General features: G+C 52.0%; 1 protein-coding gene across 14 annotated transcripts in view; it reads right to left on the bottom strand.

Annotated features, from left to right (window-relative positions):
* The window catches only part of LOC119957119 (ELAV-like protein 2), a 208,925-nt gene that overhangs the window by 122,474 nt on the left and 66,676 nt on the right, over window positions 1-19,775 (bottom strand). For 3 of the 14 annotated variants that reach the window (XM_038784825.1, XM_038784828.1, XM_038784832.1), the window contains exon 1: window positions 4,153-4,549. The exons of 7 other annotated variants lie outside the window; for them this stretch is intronic. Coding sequence is in view for 3 of the 7 variants with exons in the window: in XM_038784832.1 (XP_038640760.1) it covers window positions 4,153-4,161 (9 nt within the window). In the remaining 4 variants the exon portion in view is untranslated. Of the gene's footprint in view, window positions 1-2,518; window positions 2,561-2,978; window positions 2,998-4,148; window positions 4,550-19,775 lie in introns of those variants that run through there. 4 more of the 14 variants (XM_038784833.1, XM_038784831.1, XM_038784826.1 and 1 more) reach the window with 4 other exon arrangements.

Here is a 19,775-nt window from a genome sequence, read left to right as displayed (position 1 = left end):
GGCAGAAGCACCAGGGTAGGTGTATAGTGTGTTGGAGCCGGAGTTGTTACAGTGGGATAGGTTATTTTTAAAATGAAATATATATATAATGTGAATATACGAGAGACTATAAGAATTCCATCAATTGGGGGGATTAATTAAATCAAACACCCCTCTTTTAAGTGGTGGGGGTGTCTGGGAAATACCACTAACTTCAGCAGATGCATTCCTTATCTGAATCCAGAATAAGAATGTAAAAATTCCGAGCGATTTCTTCTGCCTAAACACTCTGCATAAATAAATTCAAACAGGGGACTGGTTTAGCTTTCTTTGCTGTTGTCGAAATGGCCTCTGTTTCCCTCCCATCTCCCGCAGTCCATCTCCTGCATCGCAGGCTCCTTATCCTGCCAATTATTTACTTAACTCAATAAGTCTTTAGATGAGGCAATTGTCGGAAATAAGCACCAGGCTCATTGCCACGAAAAACCCTCTTGAATAAGTACCTGCGGTAATACAGGTGCGCCAATTGCTACATGCATTTATTGCCAGCGATGAATAAAAGCTTGGCTCCCTCTACTTTCTGTCTCTGTCTCTCTCTCTGTCTCTCTCTCCCCTTCCCAAAGCTGTCAGCAGTGGAATACACTATAGCCAAACAGAACTGTGTAATGAGGTCAAGTGAGAATGGCTCTGCCTTCGCTGCCTTACTATTTTTTGTTGTTGTTGTTTTGTTTCAATGCGAAGAAGGGAGACGGACGTGACTCCTTTCGATACGCTCCGATCGTACAAAACGCAGCCTGCATCCTGACACCAGCGTGCCTGAGCTGCTGCCGGGGCATTTGGCGAAGGAGCAGGCAAAAAAGAAAAAGGTCATACCCCTTTCAAACGCTGGCACCGAAGGTACCAGTAACCCCAGCCATTAGCCCGGTTTACAGGGCTCACTGTCTCATTGCCTTCGCTGGGAGGGAGACCCAAGGGCAAACAAAATGATGTTTTGAATATTTTGTTTGAGGGGTAAGAGATATTGGTGAGGGTACAATTGCTAAAACATTTTTGCTTGGCTTCCAAGGACAAAATGCTTAACTTTGCAGGAAAGCAGTATCTGTCACTGATTTGTATCTGTCACCTACTACTTTTTTTTGCAAAGAGCTATTTCTTCTTCCGAAACAGGATTTAAAAAACGTTTAAATTCACCCCTTTCTCCACTATTCCTTCAGCCAGTTTCTGTTTTCGAATGATGGCCTCTATATATAAACAATGATAATTGCGGACAAAACAAATGTGACTCTCGTCGTCTTTGGCCGGCCGTGGCATCGAACCGGCCCCTCTTGACAGGGTGCCAGCCATTGCCTGACTGACTCTCATTAGCGTCTCGACCAACGGGCGACTGAATTAATTTGTGACTAAAGCTGATGGGAGAGGAACGACGCTCGCCCCCAACACCTCCCAAAGCGAAAAGCAAAACCAGCAGCCTGACTTTCAAATGACGAACTCTGCCTTGTGTCAGACAGCAGAGGTGAGACCCTACAGGGGATGGCTCGACCCGAGGGAGAATATTAAATATGGGATTTGAGGAGGACAGTCCGAATAGTTTTCAGATCGGTAAATAAATGAATAAGCGCTCTGCTGCCGACAATGGGAGGGGAGAGAATTATACGGCTTCGCTTTCTTGATGGTCAACCTTTATACGTTCAATGGCATCATCCCATTTTGGAGGTGGCCGCACCCCAGGGCAGATGCCACCCCGGTGGTCCCCGTGGTGTCGCCGTGAGGTGGGCACAGCCCTGCGGCCTCAATCCGCTGACGGACATTTGCCCCCCCCCCCCCAAAGCAGGTAGTTTAAAGGGAAGGCGTTGCCGCCTTGAATTAATTTCACAATCCATTCCCTTCAGAACTGTCGCCGCCACAATTCCTCCCCTCCGAAGGACACCCCCACCTACCCACCCTACCCTCAACCTGTCCACCTTTCTCACGGAGCTAGATGTGATTGCATCCCTGGCCTACTCCTCATTCAGACTGGGTTGAGGCGGGGGGGGGGGGGGGGGGGGGGGGGGGGGGGGGCGGGGGGGGGCACAGCCTCGCTTTGGTGACGTTGGGGGGTGGGGGTGGGGGGGGGGGGGGAAACAGGTGCGGTTGCGGGGAAAGAGAGCCGGGTGGGAGCAAGGGGTCGTGGGTCAACAGGAAGAGCAGCAGATCCACCAGTTGACCTCTAACCCACCCAACTGACTTAAAAGGCGAAATGAATCTGGGCCTTCCCACCGTTCGAAGGGACCCCCACGGGCGGGGAGGTGCACACCGACACCCCCTCCCCGTGCATCGACGTGCCACGCATGGCCGCCGCTGATTCCCCCGCAGCAAAGTGCGTGGACATTTGCAATTGAGCCTCGCACTGGAGCGAGCATCCCTCCCTGTGTCTCGGGTCTGATTTGCAAAGGGCGAACGCAAATTTGCATCAATTAAAAAAAATAAAACCTTTTCATGCCAACGGGAGAGAGAGAGAGAGAGAGAGGGAGAGAGAGAGGAGCCTCCGCTACAGTCAGACCTGCTCATTTTGCATTCCGACAATTCCTCAGCCGCCGATCACGTTTCCACAGTGGTTGGCCGGGGTGGTGGCGTGAGGCTGGCGACGGAGGGAGGGGTGAGGCTGGCGACGGAGGGAGGGGTGGGCAGTGTAAGGGTGGGGGGGGGGGGAGAGGAGGGGAAGAGCGGGTGGGGTGGGCGGGGGGGGGGGGGAACGGAAGCGTTGCGAGCAAGCAAAATTGCGGCTTTGTTAGAAGGTGCGTCAGATCTCAGAGGCAGGCATTAAACCAATCCCTATTTATGGCTGCCTGTGATAAATAAGCCTGAGTAAATCACCACCCCAGTCACTTCTCCAGATGCTAAGATTGCAATATTCTGGGACCGCAACGCTCCAGCCGACGGTTTTTATCGTTGCCTGTTCAATTTCCTAAACATTTCAAATTTGTTTTTTTTTGGGGGGGGAATGATGCGGTACAACCTACCCTGGAATGTTCAAATTTGGATCCGGAGCAATCTCCCACAGCGGGAGGAAGGGTTGGTTGGCTGGTTGGTTGGAGAAGCAGCCAAATTATTATCGAATTTCGAAATCAAAAGGCATTCTTTTGTCTTGCTGCTCACTGGAACCTTTAATCTTTGCTCAACGTTAACCGGCTGAATAAGGAGGATCCCTCACAGATCGCTCGCCCATTGCAATAATTGAACAGAATGGATCTCTGATGCTGTGCGTTTGGTGGGAGGTGGGGGGGGGGGGGGGACCCAACTGCGGGCTTTTAGTTCCCGTAACGTTTGGCCGATGGCAATCTGATTCCCTTTGATACAGAAATTCCTGCAGTTCCTCATCTTTGTGCTTGATTCGTGGGATTGAACAAGCTGCCGCCCGATGCATTAGAAATCGTGGCGTTGGCACCTATTTTTATCTCTCTGATACACCCCCCCCCCCCCCCCCCCCCCCCCCCCCCCCCCCCCCGCACCCCCCTCACCATCACCGCCTCCCTGTCTCTTCAGGAGTACCGAGGATTTCATTGCAAATTGCTCGACCTGGGGCTGAGGCAAAATGGTCCCAGGTGGGCTTGTGGGGTAAACTGCACAGACACCGGGCTGGTACCCCTCACGCCAACCCATCACCCCCCCCTCCCCTCACCCCACCCTCAACAACACGCACAATGTACCCCTCCCTTTTCCAAATGGAGAATCGAGGCACATCAGCAGCAATAAAAAAAAAGACGGCGATATCTCCATCGCAGGGGTGCTGTCGAGACTTCGCAATCCACCGGCAGGCAGAATTAGGGTGTGGGAGGGGGAGGGGGGGTGATTGGGGTGGGGAGGGAGGGAGGGGGGTAGTTCGGGGGAGGGGGGTGCGTTCACTGAAGCAACCCCCCCCCCCTTCCCCCTTTGCCCTCTGTGCGTCTCGTGTCCTTGGAGATTCGAGACCCACCCAGCTTCCCTCGAGGAGGAGAGAAAGAGGGAGGCAGAGAGGGAGAGAGAGAGAGAGTGAGCGCGGGGCCATTTTACATCAGAAAGACACACAAAAGCCTTCTTACACACATCTTAGTAGCATTGCCACAGAAACAAAAGACAACAAGAGAGGGACTGAAAGGACGAGGGAGGATCGAACCCGCCGAAGAAAGAGGGAAAAAAAAAAATCCAAATACCTACAGTGACCATTCTTAATGTGCAGAGAGGCGATTTCTTTAAATCCCGTAGAGCCTTGAATCTTCTTGGGGGTGGTTGTGGGGGTGGGGGGGTGGGGGGAGGATGAAATATGTACCGGAGGAGCACAGTTGCTAAGGTCTTATTTTCTCTTCTGTCTTCAAATGGTTTCCGATGCACATAAAGTGTTGCACACTGGCGCGTGCGTGCACACGACACATACACACACACACACACACACACACACACACACACACTCTCTCACTCACACGCGTGCACCCTCACAGACTCAAAATAAAAAAAAAAGAGGTTGGGATGCTGATAGTCCCTACAGCCGTTCCTTTCGCTGCTGTCGCTGCCCTCGAGGTTTAGGCTGAATGATTCTGCACTGTGCCTCTGCACTTTTTATCTGCCCATCTGTTAGGGGGAGTGTGGAGCCTGATTGGCCGTCGCCTCATGGAGGCAGCAGTGACGGCACCTGCCTTTAACATTCGCCACCCCTCCCCACTACCCTCCCTCGCTGCCTCCGACCCCAACTGATTTATGGGGGATGCAGTAGTTCTCGTTCCACCTGCAGTGTGGAGTTCTTTTTTGTGTGTGTGCGTGTGCGTGAGCGTGTGTGTGTGCGCCTCCGCATTGTGTGTACGTGCTTCGGTGTAGATGCACGAAAGGACATTTTCACACATTTTTATTTAATCAAGCGACCCCCCCCCCCCCCCCCCCCCCCCCCCCCCTCCCCACCCCCACCCCCACGTGAGACAGGGGCGTCGTAATTATTCAACGGGGCGCCCAAGAAATCGCGGTGGGCTTTATTTTCTTCGCTCGGCACCCTCCCCGAAATGCGGTGATGCGTTAGTCGTTAGTTTCTGGGGCCTACAGTTGGGGTGGGTAGAGGGTGTTTGGCATTGACTGAGGGGGAACGCCAAGGTTGACGCAGCTTGAGGGTGGGGAGGGGGGGGGGGGGCGGCGGTTGGGGGTGGGGGCAAGGTCTGGACCCGGACGGTTTGATCTACGCCCTGCGCCTTCAGAGATACTAGCGTAAAGGTGCTACCGAGACGGCAGGGGCGTTTGACTCGTCATCGAGGTCCTGCGAGGCTCGACAGTGGAATCTGTTCATTCGGCCACGTGCCAGCCCGCAGAAGCTGAGGGTGATTCCACTGAACTGTAGAATCCCTGCAGTGCCGAAGGAGACGTTTCGGCCCATCGGGTCTGCACCCACCCTCTGAAAGAGCACCGTAGCTCGGCCCACTACCCCGCACTATCCCCATATTACCCACCTAACCTGCACATCTTGGGATGCACCCCCTCAGTAAGCTCCCAGCGGCGATGGCGCATGAGTTTGGTCGGTCTGTTGTTACGTGAGCGCTGCCGCTTTTTGAATTTTTTTTACATTTTATGAAATCACACGACAGAACTACAGAATAATACATCACCATAAAGCAAGGGAGGTACAAAACAAACATAAACGGATCAAACCACAGGAGCACAGCATGGAACAGGGCAGCAACATCTCAACTGGCTTAATACAACCATGGAACACGAGACGCTCCTATCACCCCACCAGGGACAGAGGGAGAAACAGGGTCGGATCGGTAAAACATGACATGACAAAATGGCGCTCTAACCCCCCCCCCCCCCCCCCCCCCCCCCCCAACGCTGCACAACCTCGCAATCATCGCCGGAAATCAAGATAAACCCCCCCCCCCCGATTGGGTGTGCACCGACGTACATCGCCCTCAAGCCCAGTCGCGCCAGCACGGCCCAACACGGCCTTCGCTTCCCGAATTGCAGACCTTTTCCACCCAGTTAGAAGGCCGGGAGCGGATTTGTCATACCCACCTCAGCAAAGACAAAAAAAATTACCAGGAAACCCCAGATCTACGGAGCGTTACACACACACACACGTGCTGCTCAACGCAACGGAATGCCACGAAACAGGCCCAGGGCAGAACCAAAATGATGAAGAGAGGGGAGGGGAGAGAGGTCCGGCAACAATAACAAGACCTGCCAGAACTATCCCACCAGATGACGAGACCCACCAGCGAAGTGTAGGGTAGGCCTCTTCGTCATCAACAGGGTGAGGCCCGACCCCTCACCAAAGCACAGAACTCAACCCATCCCCAGGCCCTTTCGTACCACTGAAACAAACCCCAGCATCCCGGGAGGGTCCCCCCCCCCCCCCTCCCCACCCAGCCAAAACCCTCAGAGAGGAACATCCCGAGCCCCCAGGGGCAACAGGATAACAACCGTGCCTGGCCCAGTCCAGCACCAACTGACACATGGGAACCTCCACCCCACAGGGCCCCCGGCACAGCCTAAAAACCTACACCCCCATCAAGCCTGCACCTTCCCAACTCCATCCAGGGCTACGCACTGGAAGAGGAAGATTATTCCAGCGCCGCCCAAGAAAGGGGTCCCTGACCGAGAAGAAGAGGAATGTTAAGACGCTCAACAATTAGACACCTGGGGAGGGAGGGTCGAATCCCCCCTTCCCCGGGGTAATGGCGGAACCCCCCCACCGCCAAACCACTGGGCCAGATCAGGGCAAAAGCCTGGACAATGCTCACCCAGATGAAGATTAGAAAAGGAGGCGGGAGCTCCCAAAGAAGGGACACCCAGCCCAGATCGAAGCGACAACCGTGACACAAAGGATATCCAGAGTAATCTCCCTCAACAACCCGACCACCACAATATCCCAGGGGGAGGAGCACGAACAAAGAACAAAGAAAAGTTCAGCACAGGAACAGGCCCTTCGGCCCTCCAAGCCTGCGCAGACCATGCTGCCCGTCTAAACTACAATCTTCTACACTTCCGGGGTCCGTATCCCTCTATTCCCATTCTATACATGTATTTGTCAAGATGCCCCTTAAATGTCACTATCGTCCCAGCTTCCACCACCTCCTCCGGCAGCGAGTTCCAGGCACCCACTACGCTCTGTGTAAAAAAAACTTGACTTACATCTCCTCTAAACCTTGCCCCTTGCACCTTAAACCTATGCCCCCCCTAGTAATTGACCCCTCTACCCTGGGGAAAAGCCTTGACTATCCACTCTGTCTCTGCTCCTCATAATTTTGTAGACCTCTATCAGGTCGCCCCTCAACCTCCGTCGTTCCAGTGGGAACAAACCGAGTTTATTCAACCGTTCGACATAGTTAATGCCCTCCATACCAGGCAACATCCTGGTAAATCTCTTCTGCACCCTCTCTAAAGCCTCCACATCCTTCTGATAGTGTGGCGACCAGAATTGAACACTAGTGTGGCCTAACTAAGGTTGTATACAGCTGCAACGAAGAGGGACCTAAACGGAGGAAAGGGGAAACTCAATCTCAAGAAGGGGACAGGATACAGGCTCTGCCCAGGCCAAAGAAGGATGAAGACATGGATTGTTAATTCCATGAATATACAAATCCAAAGTGAATGGATTAGCTCTGACTGCTGGTGGGGAGAGGGGGGGCGGTGGGGGGGGGGGGGGGGGGGCTATCCTCAATATCAGTGAGGACTGAACTAACCCTACCAACCATACCCACCTACCCTTCATCACGCCCCAGCTCCACTCGTCCTCTATAAACGAGACAAGAGGTGACAAAAAAAAACACTCTCCTCCCTCCGACCACAATGATTGTCAGACATAATCACCAAAAGGTGTAAAAACAGTGCACAAATCGCGCTTCCAATAACTGACTCAAAATTATCTTATTGACACAGGATAAGAGGCTAAGGATTATCAATGGCACAGGCCATCTCGCTCACACTTTGCACTCCCCCTACAGGGAGAACAGTCAACAATACAAAGTCAGCAACACGATCACCAGGGAGTAACAATCAGAATTATAGAGCCACAGGGTGAAGTGAAGTGCAGGATAAAGGGGCCTCACGCGAGAGGGCAAAGGTTAGGATAGGGCAGATCACCGAGTGCTCCTCAGGAGCCATTCGGCCACCTCTCACCCCTCACGACGAGCATTGAGAGTAGGACGTTATAGGACCAGTGGTCGATGGGCCTGACTGGGCCTTGGCCTCGAAAACAGGATATGTTGTGCTCCATCGAATCTGATGCATTCCAGTCTCCAAATTAAGAGCCAATTCTCAAACTCAACCTGGGGCTCATCTCCCACCGCTCGCTAGGGACCGGGTTCAGGGGGGACTTCCCGCCCGGCCGTGGACACCGCGTCACCCTACGAGCTGGGCCCCGCCCCAGCCCACTCCGACCCCGCCACGAACAAACGAGGATTTTAACATTTTTATCTCGGCTCTTCCTCGCAAAAAACTGGCCAATCAGGAACTTCCAGGGGCAGGGTGCAAGCGAAGCGCAGCCTCAGAAACAGCGAGTGTGAAATGTGCAGCGGGATGAGAAGACGGATTAAAAGGTGCGCGGAGACGGAGCTTGCCGGAAACCCCAGCCGCTCCCGCGCTCACATCACGTGACCGGGAACGGCGCGCTCGAGATCACTGCCCACTGCTCCCAGCAGCCTCCCCACCAAAAACAGACATGTCCACCCCACGGCAGTATTCCCAACCCGGCAGGATTGCCTGGGAACTTCCAGGAAGTGAAAGTTCACCTCCCGGACCCTGCTGCGAGCAACACCCTGGCGGAAAAAGCGAAATAACGGGCGGGGGTCCGCGACCGTTTGCTGGCGGTGGGATTCCCTGGTCCAATCAGCAGCTTCCTGGAGCGTGGGGTGGTTTCAATGGGGAAATCCGATTGGCAAGCGTCGGGAAGAGAGAATCCCGCCGGTAGCGAACAGCGAGGCCCAAATTCTCCGCCCTCGCCAGCAGCTGTAGCGGGGCGGACTCGCAAAGGAGAATCCAGCTCCTAATGATTTTTTCTTTCACTTTCATTTCGAACGCTTTTTCTTTCTGTTCCTTAGTGATCAGAGGAATAGTGATGGGGGGAGGTGGGTGGACTAAAAAGACTGGGTAGGGAAAATTGGAAGCTGAGAGGCCATTTGATCAAACCTCCAAGACTAGGCCCAGCCTGAATGGACAACCTTGATAGCCTGCGATGTGGGCTTGGGGAGGCAGTCTGTTCTTGGGCCCATTCTAAAGTTGCGCCCCTGCGACTTAGCACCTGCCCCTTTAGTGAGCAGTCCTCGACCAACAAACGGCGAGCTATTTTTCGATAAACCTCTGCCGATGTTGCAGCCGTTATTCGCTTGCAAAGCTTTCTGCAAAGATTGCCTTCGGTGATAGAATCCAACCTAATACCACCGCCACTATATAATCTTCCACTGAATATCTTGTGCTTCGTTTTTCCACGCTACAGATTGAAAAAAACAATCTTAAAGTTACTGGCCCCGAGTGAGATTTCAGCCCAAAACTGATGACAACATACGGACGAAGGACAGGAGTGAGCCATTAAGCCTCTTGAGCCTCATCCACCACGTAATCAAATCTAAAGGTAAGCTCGACTCTACATTCCGCCTAGCCCCGATAACCTATCACCACCTTGCTCACCAAGAATCTATCCACCTCCACCTTAAAAGTACTCAAAGACTCTGCTTCCACCACCTTTTCAGGAAGAGAATTCCAGAGACCCAAGACCCTCGGAGAAAATCATTTGCCTCATCTCCGTTTTGAATGGGCCACCCCCTTATTTTTAAACAGGAACCTCCCCCCCCCCCCACCACCCCCCGAGTTCTCGGTTGTCCCACAAGAGGAAACATCCTCTCCACGCACACCCTGTCAAGACCCCTCAGGAACTTGCAAAATTCGCTGGCCAACGTGCAATTGAGCTCCAGATGACCTGACCTGCCTGTACTGAACATCAATTTAGACTTTGTGATATTAAAGGGATGGACCAGCTACATCGAGGTAATCCACTGTGCATTACATGTTATTAAATCCCTGTCCTTGTATGCAGTTGGCCGAATTGGCTTGAGTTATGGTAAGTAATAATAACAATAATAATAATCGCTTATTGTCACAAGTAGGCTCAATGAAGTTACTGTGAAAAGCCCCTAGTCATCACATTCTGGCGCCTGGAACAGGAATTGAACCCGCACTGCTGCCTTGTTCTGCATTACAAGGCAGCTATTTAGCCCAGTGTGCTAAACCAGCCCCCTCTGTGGCAAGTGTGGGTTGCTTGGGAATATAAAATGGTCTCTTTTGGTTCCCAAAGCTCTTTCCACAACTGCGCCATTTGTCGTACCTGGGTCTATCGAAGACCAATAACAAACATAGGTTGACAGAGACCATTCAGCCCTTTGAGCCTTTTCCACCACTCGATGAGATCATGTCCGATCTGTGACCGAAGGCTAACTTACTCGCCCACGCCCCCATCGCTGAATAACCTTGTTTTGGTCAGTCAATCACAGTTTGAAATTCACAATTCATCCAGTGCAAATTGCAATTTGTGGAAGAAAGTTCCGACCCTCTCCCACCTTTGTGAGCGGAAATAGTTCACCCCTGAAAGGTCGGATTCTAATTTTTAGACCTTGTCCCGCAATCCTAGATTTCCCACCTCATCTATCCGCTCCCCTTAATGTCTCAATCATCTCAGCCTTCTGAATTCTCGGGAGCACAATCTTGATTGCATAGATACATAGCTACGTAGAAGATAGGAGCAGGAGGAGGCCCTTTGGCCCTTCGAGCCTGCTCCGCCATTCATCACCATCATGGCTGATCACCCAACTCAATAGCCTAATCCTGCTTTCTCCCCATAGCCTTTGATCCCATTCTCCCCAAGTGCCGCTATCTACATTGTTCACTCTCTTTCCTCATGATTTGACCCTTGGAACCCAGAGTCTGTCTGGTGAATCTACACTCTCCTCCAAGATCTCCTAAGGTGTGGTACCCAGAGCTGCTCACAGTGACTCCGGGTGTACTCTTTGTACAGCTCACGCAAAGACTTGATGAAGATTGATTTTCGCTGGAGCAGAGAAAATTGACCTGATAGAAGATTAAAAGGGGCCTGGACAGGGTGGATAGGGAGCAGCTGTTCCCCTTAGTTGAAGGGTCAGTCATGAGGATACACAAGTGCAAGGTGCGGGGCAGGAGGTTTAGGGGGGATTTGAGGAAAAGCTTTTTTACCCAGAGGGTGGTGACGGTCTGGAACGCACTGCCTGGGAGGGTGGTAGGGGCAGGTTGCCTCACATCCTTTAAAAAGCACCTGGAGGAGCACTTGGCACGTCACAACATTCAAGGCTATGGGCCAAGTGCTGGCAAATGGGATTAGGTAGGTAGGTTAAGTGTTTTTCAAGTGTTGGTGCAGATTCGATGGACTGAAGGGCCTTTTCTCTGCTACATTATTTTGTGATTCTGTGATTCCTCGTGTTTAAGTGAACAACATTATCCTTGCGTGTACAGCTATCAGCATGATAGAAGGTGAACTGGATAGGCCTCGCTCTTTCCTGGACTTTCAAATCCATTGCTCCTACAAAACAATGTGTTTTTTTGTCTTTGTTCTTCCATGGGATGCGCACGTCACTGGGAAAGGTCATTTATTTCCCATCCCTAATTGCCCTTGAACTGGGTGGCTTGCTCAACCGCATTGCTGTGGGCCTGGAGTCTCAGGTAGGCCTGACCGGGTAGGAAGGGCAGATTTATTTTCCTTCAGAACAATCATGAACCAGATGCAGTTTCGCAACAATCTATGATGGGCGGCACAGTGGTTAGCACTGCTGCTACACAGCGCCGGGGGACCCCGGTTCGATTCCGCCCTTGGGTGACTGTCTGTTTGGGGTTCAGATGTTCGCCCACGTGTCCGCGTGGGTTTCTTCCGGGTGCTCCGGTTTCCTCCCACAATCCAAAGATGAAATGAAATGAAAATGAAAATGGCTTATTGTCATGAGTAGGCTTCGAATGAAGTTACTGTGAAAAGCCCCTAGTCGCCACATTCCGGCGCCTGTTCGGGGAGGCTGTTACGGGAATCGAACCGTGCTGCTGGCTTGCCTTGGTCTGCTTTCAACGCCAGCGATTTAGCCCAGTGAGCTAAACAGGTTAGGTGGATTGGCCATGCTAAAATTGCCCCTTCGAGTCCAGGGATGTGCAGGTGAGGTTACGGGGATAGGGCGGGGTGGACAGTGAGGTGGGCCTGGGTAGAGCGCTCACTTGGAGGGTCCCAGCAGACTCCAATGGCACTGCAGAGATTCTATGGATTCCACGATAGTTTCACGGTCACCAGCACTAAGGCCACCTTTCAATTCCAGATTTATTAATGGAATTTAAATTCCAGAAGGGTGGGATTTGAAACCGTGGCCTTGGGGCATTAACTTGTGCCTCTGGAAGACCAGCTCAGTGACATTCCCACCACACCTCCATCCCGGGGATAAATTGTTTCCATTTAAATAAACGCAAAAGGGAAAAAAAAACAGGGACTTCACACTCAATGAGAAAATCTTTGCAAGCACCAGAGAACGCCCTCTATTGGAAGCTAAGGGAGCCTCAAATACATTTAGGGCCAAATTTTCCCCGGAGGCTTCTGAACCCCAGCGTCAGGCTAAGATGGGGGGAATCACAAGAGTGCATTGCGTGGGCAACTTTCACTCAGAAGTGATTTTTCCCCCATTCGGCCAATGAATGATCAGTGGATGGGTTCACTACCCAATGGACTTTCGAAGATGGAGAGCCAATCGCAGGCTTTTCCGCTTTAGAGCTGCAGTAGGATACCGTGGCGGGTAAATAAAGCAGGATCATTGGACCCCGCGCCAGATGGTGGAATATGAAACGAGACACAAATCCCTTTCTGGATAGTCGGCTTATTTACAGATTGCAGCGTAACATAGGTCTGCCTCCGATCAACGCACCAACCCAGTGTTCCCAGCAGTCCCTCTTTATATGCACCCGAGGTACCTTAGCCAATCAATACCCTCCATCGGCTTATCATTAACCAAATCAACCCGATCAGCGTAACACTAAAGAACGAGAGGGCGCTTCAAAATTGAGGCCCGCCCTCTGGAGCTTTTTCAAACATTTTATTGGGAATGTCCTTTGCGGTACGGCCACCCTGTGTGGTCTGCGGCTGGGAGGCAGCCTCCAGGCAGCTACACTGCCCCCTGCTGCTCCTGGCAACCCGGAGGCCGAGTGGAGAATTCCAATCAGCCTTTGACACTAGGCCTTTAATTGGGTCAATTGGCCCACCCGCCAGGCAGGCGAGTAACCCTGCCACCATCTGCCCCCTCCAGCCTCCGGGAAAAATGTCCCGGGTGCGGGATGGAGGCGGAGAACCTGCGAGCACGCTAGTGGCAGAATTCCACATCGGCCTCCGATCCCAACTCCGCTGAAGATCCAGCCCTTTGTCTCTCATTGACCTCAAGACGTGCATTTAAAGACATTCACTGGTTACATAGAACATAGAACAGTACAGCACAGAACAGGCCCTTCGGCCCTCGATGTTGTGCTGAGCAATGATCACCCTACTCAAGCCCACGTATCCACCCCATACCAGTAACCCAACAACCCCCCCCTTAACCTTACTTTTTAGGACACTACGGGAAATTTAGCCTGGCCAATCTACCTAACCTGCACATCTTTGGATGTTACAGATCTTAGCAGCAGAATAGTACATTACTCCATCCAAAACATGACCCCATTTTCCAACCACAATGTCGCTCGTGGTTAGCAAATGTTAAAATAAACCACCCCCCTCCCCAAAAAAAAAAATTATGTCAAGGTAGTAACCTTGGCTGGAATTCTATGGACTCACCACGCCCACCATCTGCATTGCCAATTCACCTAATCTGCGCATCTTTGGACTGTGGGAGGAAACCGGAGTACCGGAGGAAACCCACGCAGACACGGGGAGGACGTGCAAACTCCACACAGTCACCCAAGGCCGAAATCGAACCCGGGTCCCTGGCGCTGTGAGGCAGCAGTGCTAAACACTGCGCCACCTTGCCGCCCATTGAATGAATTGAAGGTTGAGTTGGGGAAGGAGTTTTTTGGGATGGCAGGAATGTCGTGTTAAGGCCGCAATCAGATCAGCCATCGTTTTATTAAATGGCGGGGGCAGGTTTGAGGGTCTGTTGTCTGATGTCGTTGTGTCGCTGCAGTGGGGCAAGCGAGGGGAGCCCCAGTACTAATTCTGAGGGGAGGTTACGGCCTGAATTCCCCAGCTGTTGGGATTGTCTGTTCCCGACGACAGCACACCCACGGGCTTCCTGTCGGAGTGGGAGGGTGGCTTCCATGGGAAATCCCGTTGACAGGCGACGGGAAGAGGGAATCCCGCCGCCAGCGAATGGCACGCCGCTGATAAACACGGGGCTGGGGGAATCGGAGAGTCCAGCCCTACATAAACTAGGTTTGCGTCCCCTTGCACAAAGAAGGTGACAGGGTGGTTCGATTGACGTTGTCACAAAGGATTTGTCGGTAAATTGAGAAACCCTTTTTTCCGCTGGTGCGAGTCCAGGATGTGAGAGGCCCACCCACAGGATCAAGAGCCGGGGTATTCAGGAGAGAGGCTCGGGAAGACTTTGTCGGGTAAAGTGTGGTGGAATTCCGTAAACCTCTTCGGCAAGACGCAGCAGATGCCAGACCAGTTCATGACTTTGAGTTCGATGTGTTTTTGGGGCGTATAGTTCAGGGTCAGCCGCACTACTGTGGGTCTGGAGTCACATGTAGGCCAGGCTAGGTAAGGATGGCAGATTTCCTTCGCTATCAACATTGGTGATCCACATGTGTTTTTACAACCACTACTGAGACGATCCATCGATTCCAGATTTTACCAATTGATTTTAAATTCCACCAGCTGCCGTGGTGGGGTTTGAACCCACGTCCCCAGGACACTATGAGAATGGTGAACAATCGCGATCCTAGCCCCTGATTCATAGAACATAGAACATAGAACAGTACAGCACAGAACAGGCCCTTCGGCCCTCGATGTTGTGCCGAGCAATGATCACCCCACTTAAACCCACGTAACCCGTATACCCGTAACCCAACCCAATAATTAACCTTACACTACGGGCAATTTAGCATGGTCAATCCACCTAACCCGCACATCTTTGGACTGTGGGAGGAAACCGGAGCACCTGGAGGAAACCCACGCACACACGGGGAGGACGTGCAGACTCCACACAGACAGTGACCCAGCCGGGAATCGAACCTGGGACCCTGGAGCTGTGAAGCATTGATGCTAACCACCATGCTACCGTGAGGCCCCATTCCCTGTGGATGGTCAGTTCCCACCATTTGCCAGGCTAGTTTTAACCTCTACGTTCTGTTTCCTATTTTGTAGCCAGCTTGCCAACCGATCTTCTTCTTGTCCCTTGATGCCACATGTTTGATTCCTGGGCTAATAATCCTGAAAGCGTTTGTTCAAAAGCCGCCCTGGCACTTTTAGAACTTGACTTCACATGAATGCCCCTTGACATTCACTTCCATTACCATTGCTCATTCATCCACTAACATCTTGAGAGTTACCATCGACCAGAAGCTGAACTAGACCCAGCCATATAAACACTGTGGTTACAGGAGCAGGTCAGAGGCTGGGAATCCTATGATGGATAAATCACCTCCTGACTCCCCAAAGCCTGTGCACTCTCTACAAGTCAGGAGTGTGATGGAATACTCTCCACTTGCCCGGTTGAGTGCAGCTCCAACAACACTCAAGAAGCTCAACACCATCCAGGACAAAGCAGCCCCGCTTGATTGATACCCCACCCACAAAAATTAATTCCCTCTACCACCGGCGCACAGTGGCAGCCGTGCGTACCATCCACAAGGTGTACTACAGGAACTCACCAAGGTTCCTTAGACAGCAGCTTCAAAACCCATGACCACTACCATCTAGAAGGACAAGGGCAGCAGATACCTGGGAACCCCACCACCTGGAGGTTCCCCTCCAAGTCAATCACCATCCTGACTTGGAAATATATCATGATGTGGAGATGCCGGCGTTGGACTGGGGTGAGCACAGTAAGAAGTCTTACAACACCAGGTTAAAGTCCAACAGGTTTGTTTCAAACACGAGCTTTCGGAGCACGGCTCCTTCTTCAGGTGAATTCTTCATTCTTCATTCACCTGAAGAAGGAGCCGTGCTCCGAAAGCTCGTGTTTGAAACAAACCTGTTGGACTTTAACCTGGTGTTGTAAGACTTCTTACTGGAAATATATCGCCGTTCCTTCACTGTGGCTGGGTCAAAATTCGGGAACTATATCCCTAACAGCACAGTTGATGTACCTACACCACATGGACTGTAGCGGTTCATGAAGGTGGTTCACAACCATCTTCTCAAGGGCAATTAGGAATGGGCAATAAATGCCAGCGAAGCCCACATCCCATAAATGAATAAAAAGAAAATGAGTTAATTTGCCATAACCAACATAGTAACCTAGACATCTCTCTGCATTAGAGAGGAACACCATTGGTTAAAAATAGTCCCTGGCACCACTCTGCATGAGTGGGGCAAATGGAGGATGCAGGGCCTCCATGAAGGACCACGGCCAGTATGGAGATGGAACCCATTGGTGTCGCTTACAAAATGAAAGATTTGAGCTGCTGTCAGCAATAGTGACCTTGAAGTTATCAAATCGTCCTCAAAACTCAACTGGTTTACCAAACCTGCCATCTTCACCTAGTCTGGCCCCATATCTGACTCCTGTGAGTAGAACACGACAGCAGAACACCCAACTCCGCAAAGTCTTCCTCGCTAACATCTAAGGACTGGAGCCAAAAATGGCAGGGCTGTCCCACTCAATGGAGAAGGCCAGCAGGGCATGGGAGCAACAACATCTCCTCAGTCTCTCGACCAAGTTGCAGACCATCCCGATTCCGGTGTACTACCCCACTGGCGCTCCTGAAACTCCCTGCCTCACATCACTGTGGGTGCACCATCGTCACACGGGGTACAGTGGTCGAAGAAGGTGGTTTCAGATCTTAGTGAGCAACACCGCGAGAGAGAGCGGGGCAATGGGTGACGAGGAGGGAGGTACGAATAAGGACTCTGAGAGCATCCTTGCTTTGTGATCTAATCCTGATGGATCACCGCATTTGTGTGGAGGACTGAGATATATCCCGGAACTGCACAGAAAGCAAGCTTCCTGGAATCCTGCAGTCAATGATGGACTGCAGCCAAATTCAGGGAAAAATCCATCGGACTGATTTTCCGTTGATTTCCACCTCGCACGATATGTCACTGAAATAATCACTAATGTGACTCAATACCTCAGCTGCTCAAATGCTGGGAATAAAAGTTAAAACAGATACTTATAATAGCCGAGAGAGCAAGTAGCTGCTGATGCGGGAAATCTGAAATAAAAGCGCACAGTGCTGGGAAGCTTAGCAGGGCTGGCAACATCTGTACAGAGAGAAACAGAGGGTGGGGTTCTCTGATTCCTCAGACACGCGTGTCTCTCAGCAACGCGCTGCACGCCGGTGGTGGGATTCTACCTCCCCGCTGCCTGTTAATGGGACTTCCCACTGTAACCACCCCACTCCGCCCGGAAACCCGTAGGCGGGCGTGGGCTGCCGGCGGGAAAAGCGGTTCGCGACGGCCCGAGAATTCCGTCCTGAGATAACTCTTCAGACTCGCCTTCAGAGCTGAAGGGAGGGAGAAATGTGATGGCTTTTGAAAACGTGGACTGGAGCAGGGGCAACAAAACCCGTGGTCAGGGATAAGTTAAAATAGCACGTTCGCAGAATCACAGAGGCACACAGCACAGAAGAGGCCATTCGGCCCATCGAGTCTGCATCGATGCATGAAAAACACCCGTGACCCGCCCATCTAATCAGGGGCAGCACGGTAGCACAAGTGTTTAGCACTATGGCTTCACAGCGCCAGGGTCCCAGTTCGATTTCCGGCTTGGGTCACTATCTGCACATTCTCCCCGTGTCTGCGTGGGTTTCCTCCGGGTGCTCCGCTTTCCTCCCACAAGTCCCGCAAGACGTGCTTGTTGGGTGACTTGGCCCATAGCCTTGAATGTTGTGATGTGCCAAGTGCTCCACCAGGTGCTTTTTAAAGGATGTGAGGCAACCCGCCTTTACCACTCCTCCCAGGCAGTGCGTTCCAGACCCTCACCACCCTCTGGGTAAAAATCCCCCCGAAACCTCCTGCCCCTCACCTTGAACTTGTGTCCCCCTCGTAACCGACCCTTCAACTAAGGGAAACAGCTGCTCCCTATCCACCCTGTCCGTGCCTCTCAGAATCTTGTCCACCTCGATCAGCTCACCCCCCTCAGTCTTCTCTGCTCCAGAGAAAACAATCCAAGCCTATCCAACCTCTCTTTCTAACTTAAACGTTCCATCCCAGGCAACATCCTGGTGAATCTCCTCTGCACCCCCTCCAGTGCTTCCTTCCTATAATGTGGTGACCAGAATTGCACACAGTGCTCCAGCTGTGGCCTCACCAAAATTCCATACAACTCCAACATGACCTCCCTGCTTTTGTAATCTATGCTTCGATTGATAAAGGCAAGTGTGCCATCTGCCTTTGTCACCGCCCTAGTAACCTGTCCTCCCGCCTTCAGAGATCTATGGACAATGTTAAGTGATCAATGAAAGATTTAACCAGCACCCATCTTCCATCTTATTTGCACCTTGCTATTCACTTTCACCCCATTCTCTCCCTGCTCCGCTGTTCTCTCTCTGACTGTAAGACCACAAGGTGTATGAACGGAAGTAGGTCATTCAGCCCATTGAGTCTGCTGTGCCATTCGACGAGACCATGAATGATCCGATGTCGAATGATGTGCAGGTTCAGTGGATTGGCCATGCTAAATTGCTCCTTAGTGTCCAAAAGGTTAGGTCGGGTTAGGGGACAGGGTGGGACCAGAGACCTGGGTAGGGTGCTCTTTCGGAGGGTCGGTGCAGACTCAATGGGCCAAATGGCCTCCTTCTGCACTAAAGGGAGTCTATGATAGCCCTCAACGCTTTCCCGCCTTATCCCCATAACCCTTAATTCCTGTATTGATTAAAAATCTGTCTCTCCCAGCTTTGAACATACTTAATGACCCGGCCTCTACAGCTCTCTGCGGTAAAGAATTCCACAGATTCACAGCCCTCTGGGAGAAGAAATTCCTCCTCATCTCTGTCTTAAATATTCCTAACCCCCCCCCCCCCCCCCCACCCCCATTTTCCTTTCTTCCGTCTTCCTGCTGCACTCTCCATTTCAGAGATGTACATTGCTCATCCCCCCTTCAAAGCGAGGCGTGCTCCATGCTGTGTAAAGGAACGCTTCCTCATGCAGGTGAGTCAGTTATCAAACTTGACAAGGCAAGGATGATTCAACTCGTTGGAGAGCGAAGGGATGTTGATGTTTGAGCACTGCAATGGATTTTCAAAACAATAGCAACAGCAAAAGGACATCCCAACTAAATTAGCTTCTACCTTGAGAAGGTCGACATTTCCATAGTCCCTCTAAATCCCTCAATGTAGCTAATCCCTCATTGGGCTGGATACTCCGTTGGGAGGGGGTTGTTTCACTAACGCAGATTTCCCGATGGCGTGGGTATACCCACAATGGGAAACCCCATTGGCCAGCTGCCGGAACATGCGGAGGGGCAGAGAAACCCATCCATTGGGCTGGATGCTCCAATTTCCAGAACAAGTACTAACGTCGCCGTGGGAACAGTGGTGTTCTACGCCAGAGAAATACGGCGCAGCAGCTGCACCGATCCGCCGTCCGGCGGAGGGCTAGCAGCCGCGTAGCTTCAGGCTTTAAGTCGGCTTTACCTGCGGATTTTTAGGCCTTTCGGGGG

The sequence above is a fragment of the Scyliorhinus canicula genome, chromosome 25 (genome assembly GCF_902713615.1).
Source record: "Scyliorhinus canicula chromosome 25, sScyCan1.1, whole genome shotgun sequence".
NCBI classification, from domain to species: Eukaryota; Metazoa; Chordata; class Chondrichthyes; order Carcharhiniformes; family Scyliorhinidae; genus Scyliorhinus; species Scyliorhinus canicula.
The sequence above is the reverse complement of the archived record's forward strand: the minus strand, read 5'-3'. Positions and strand labels throughout refer to the sequence as shown.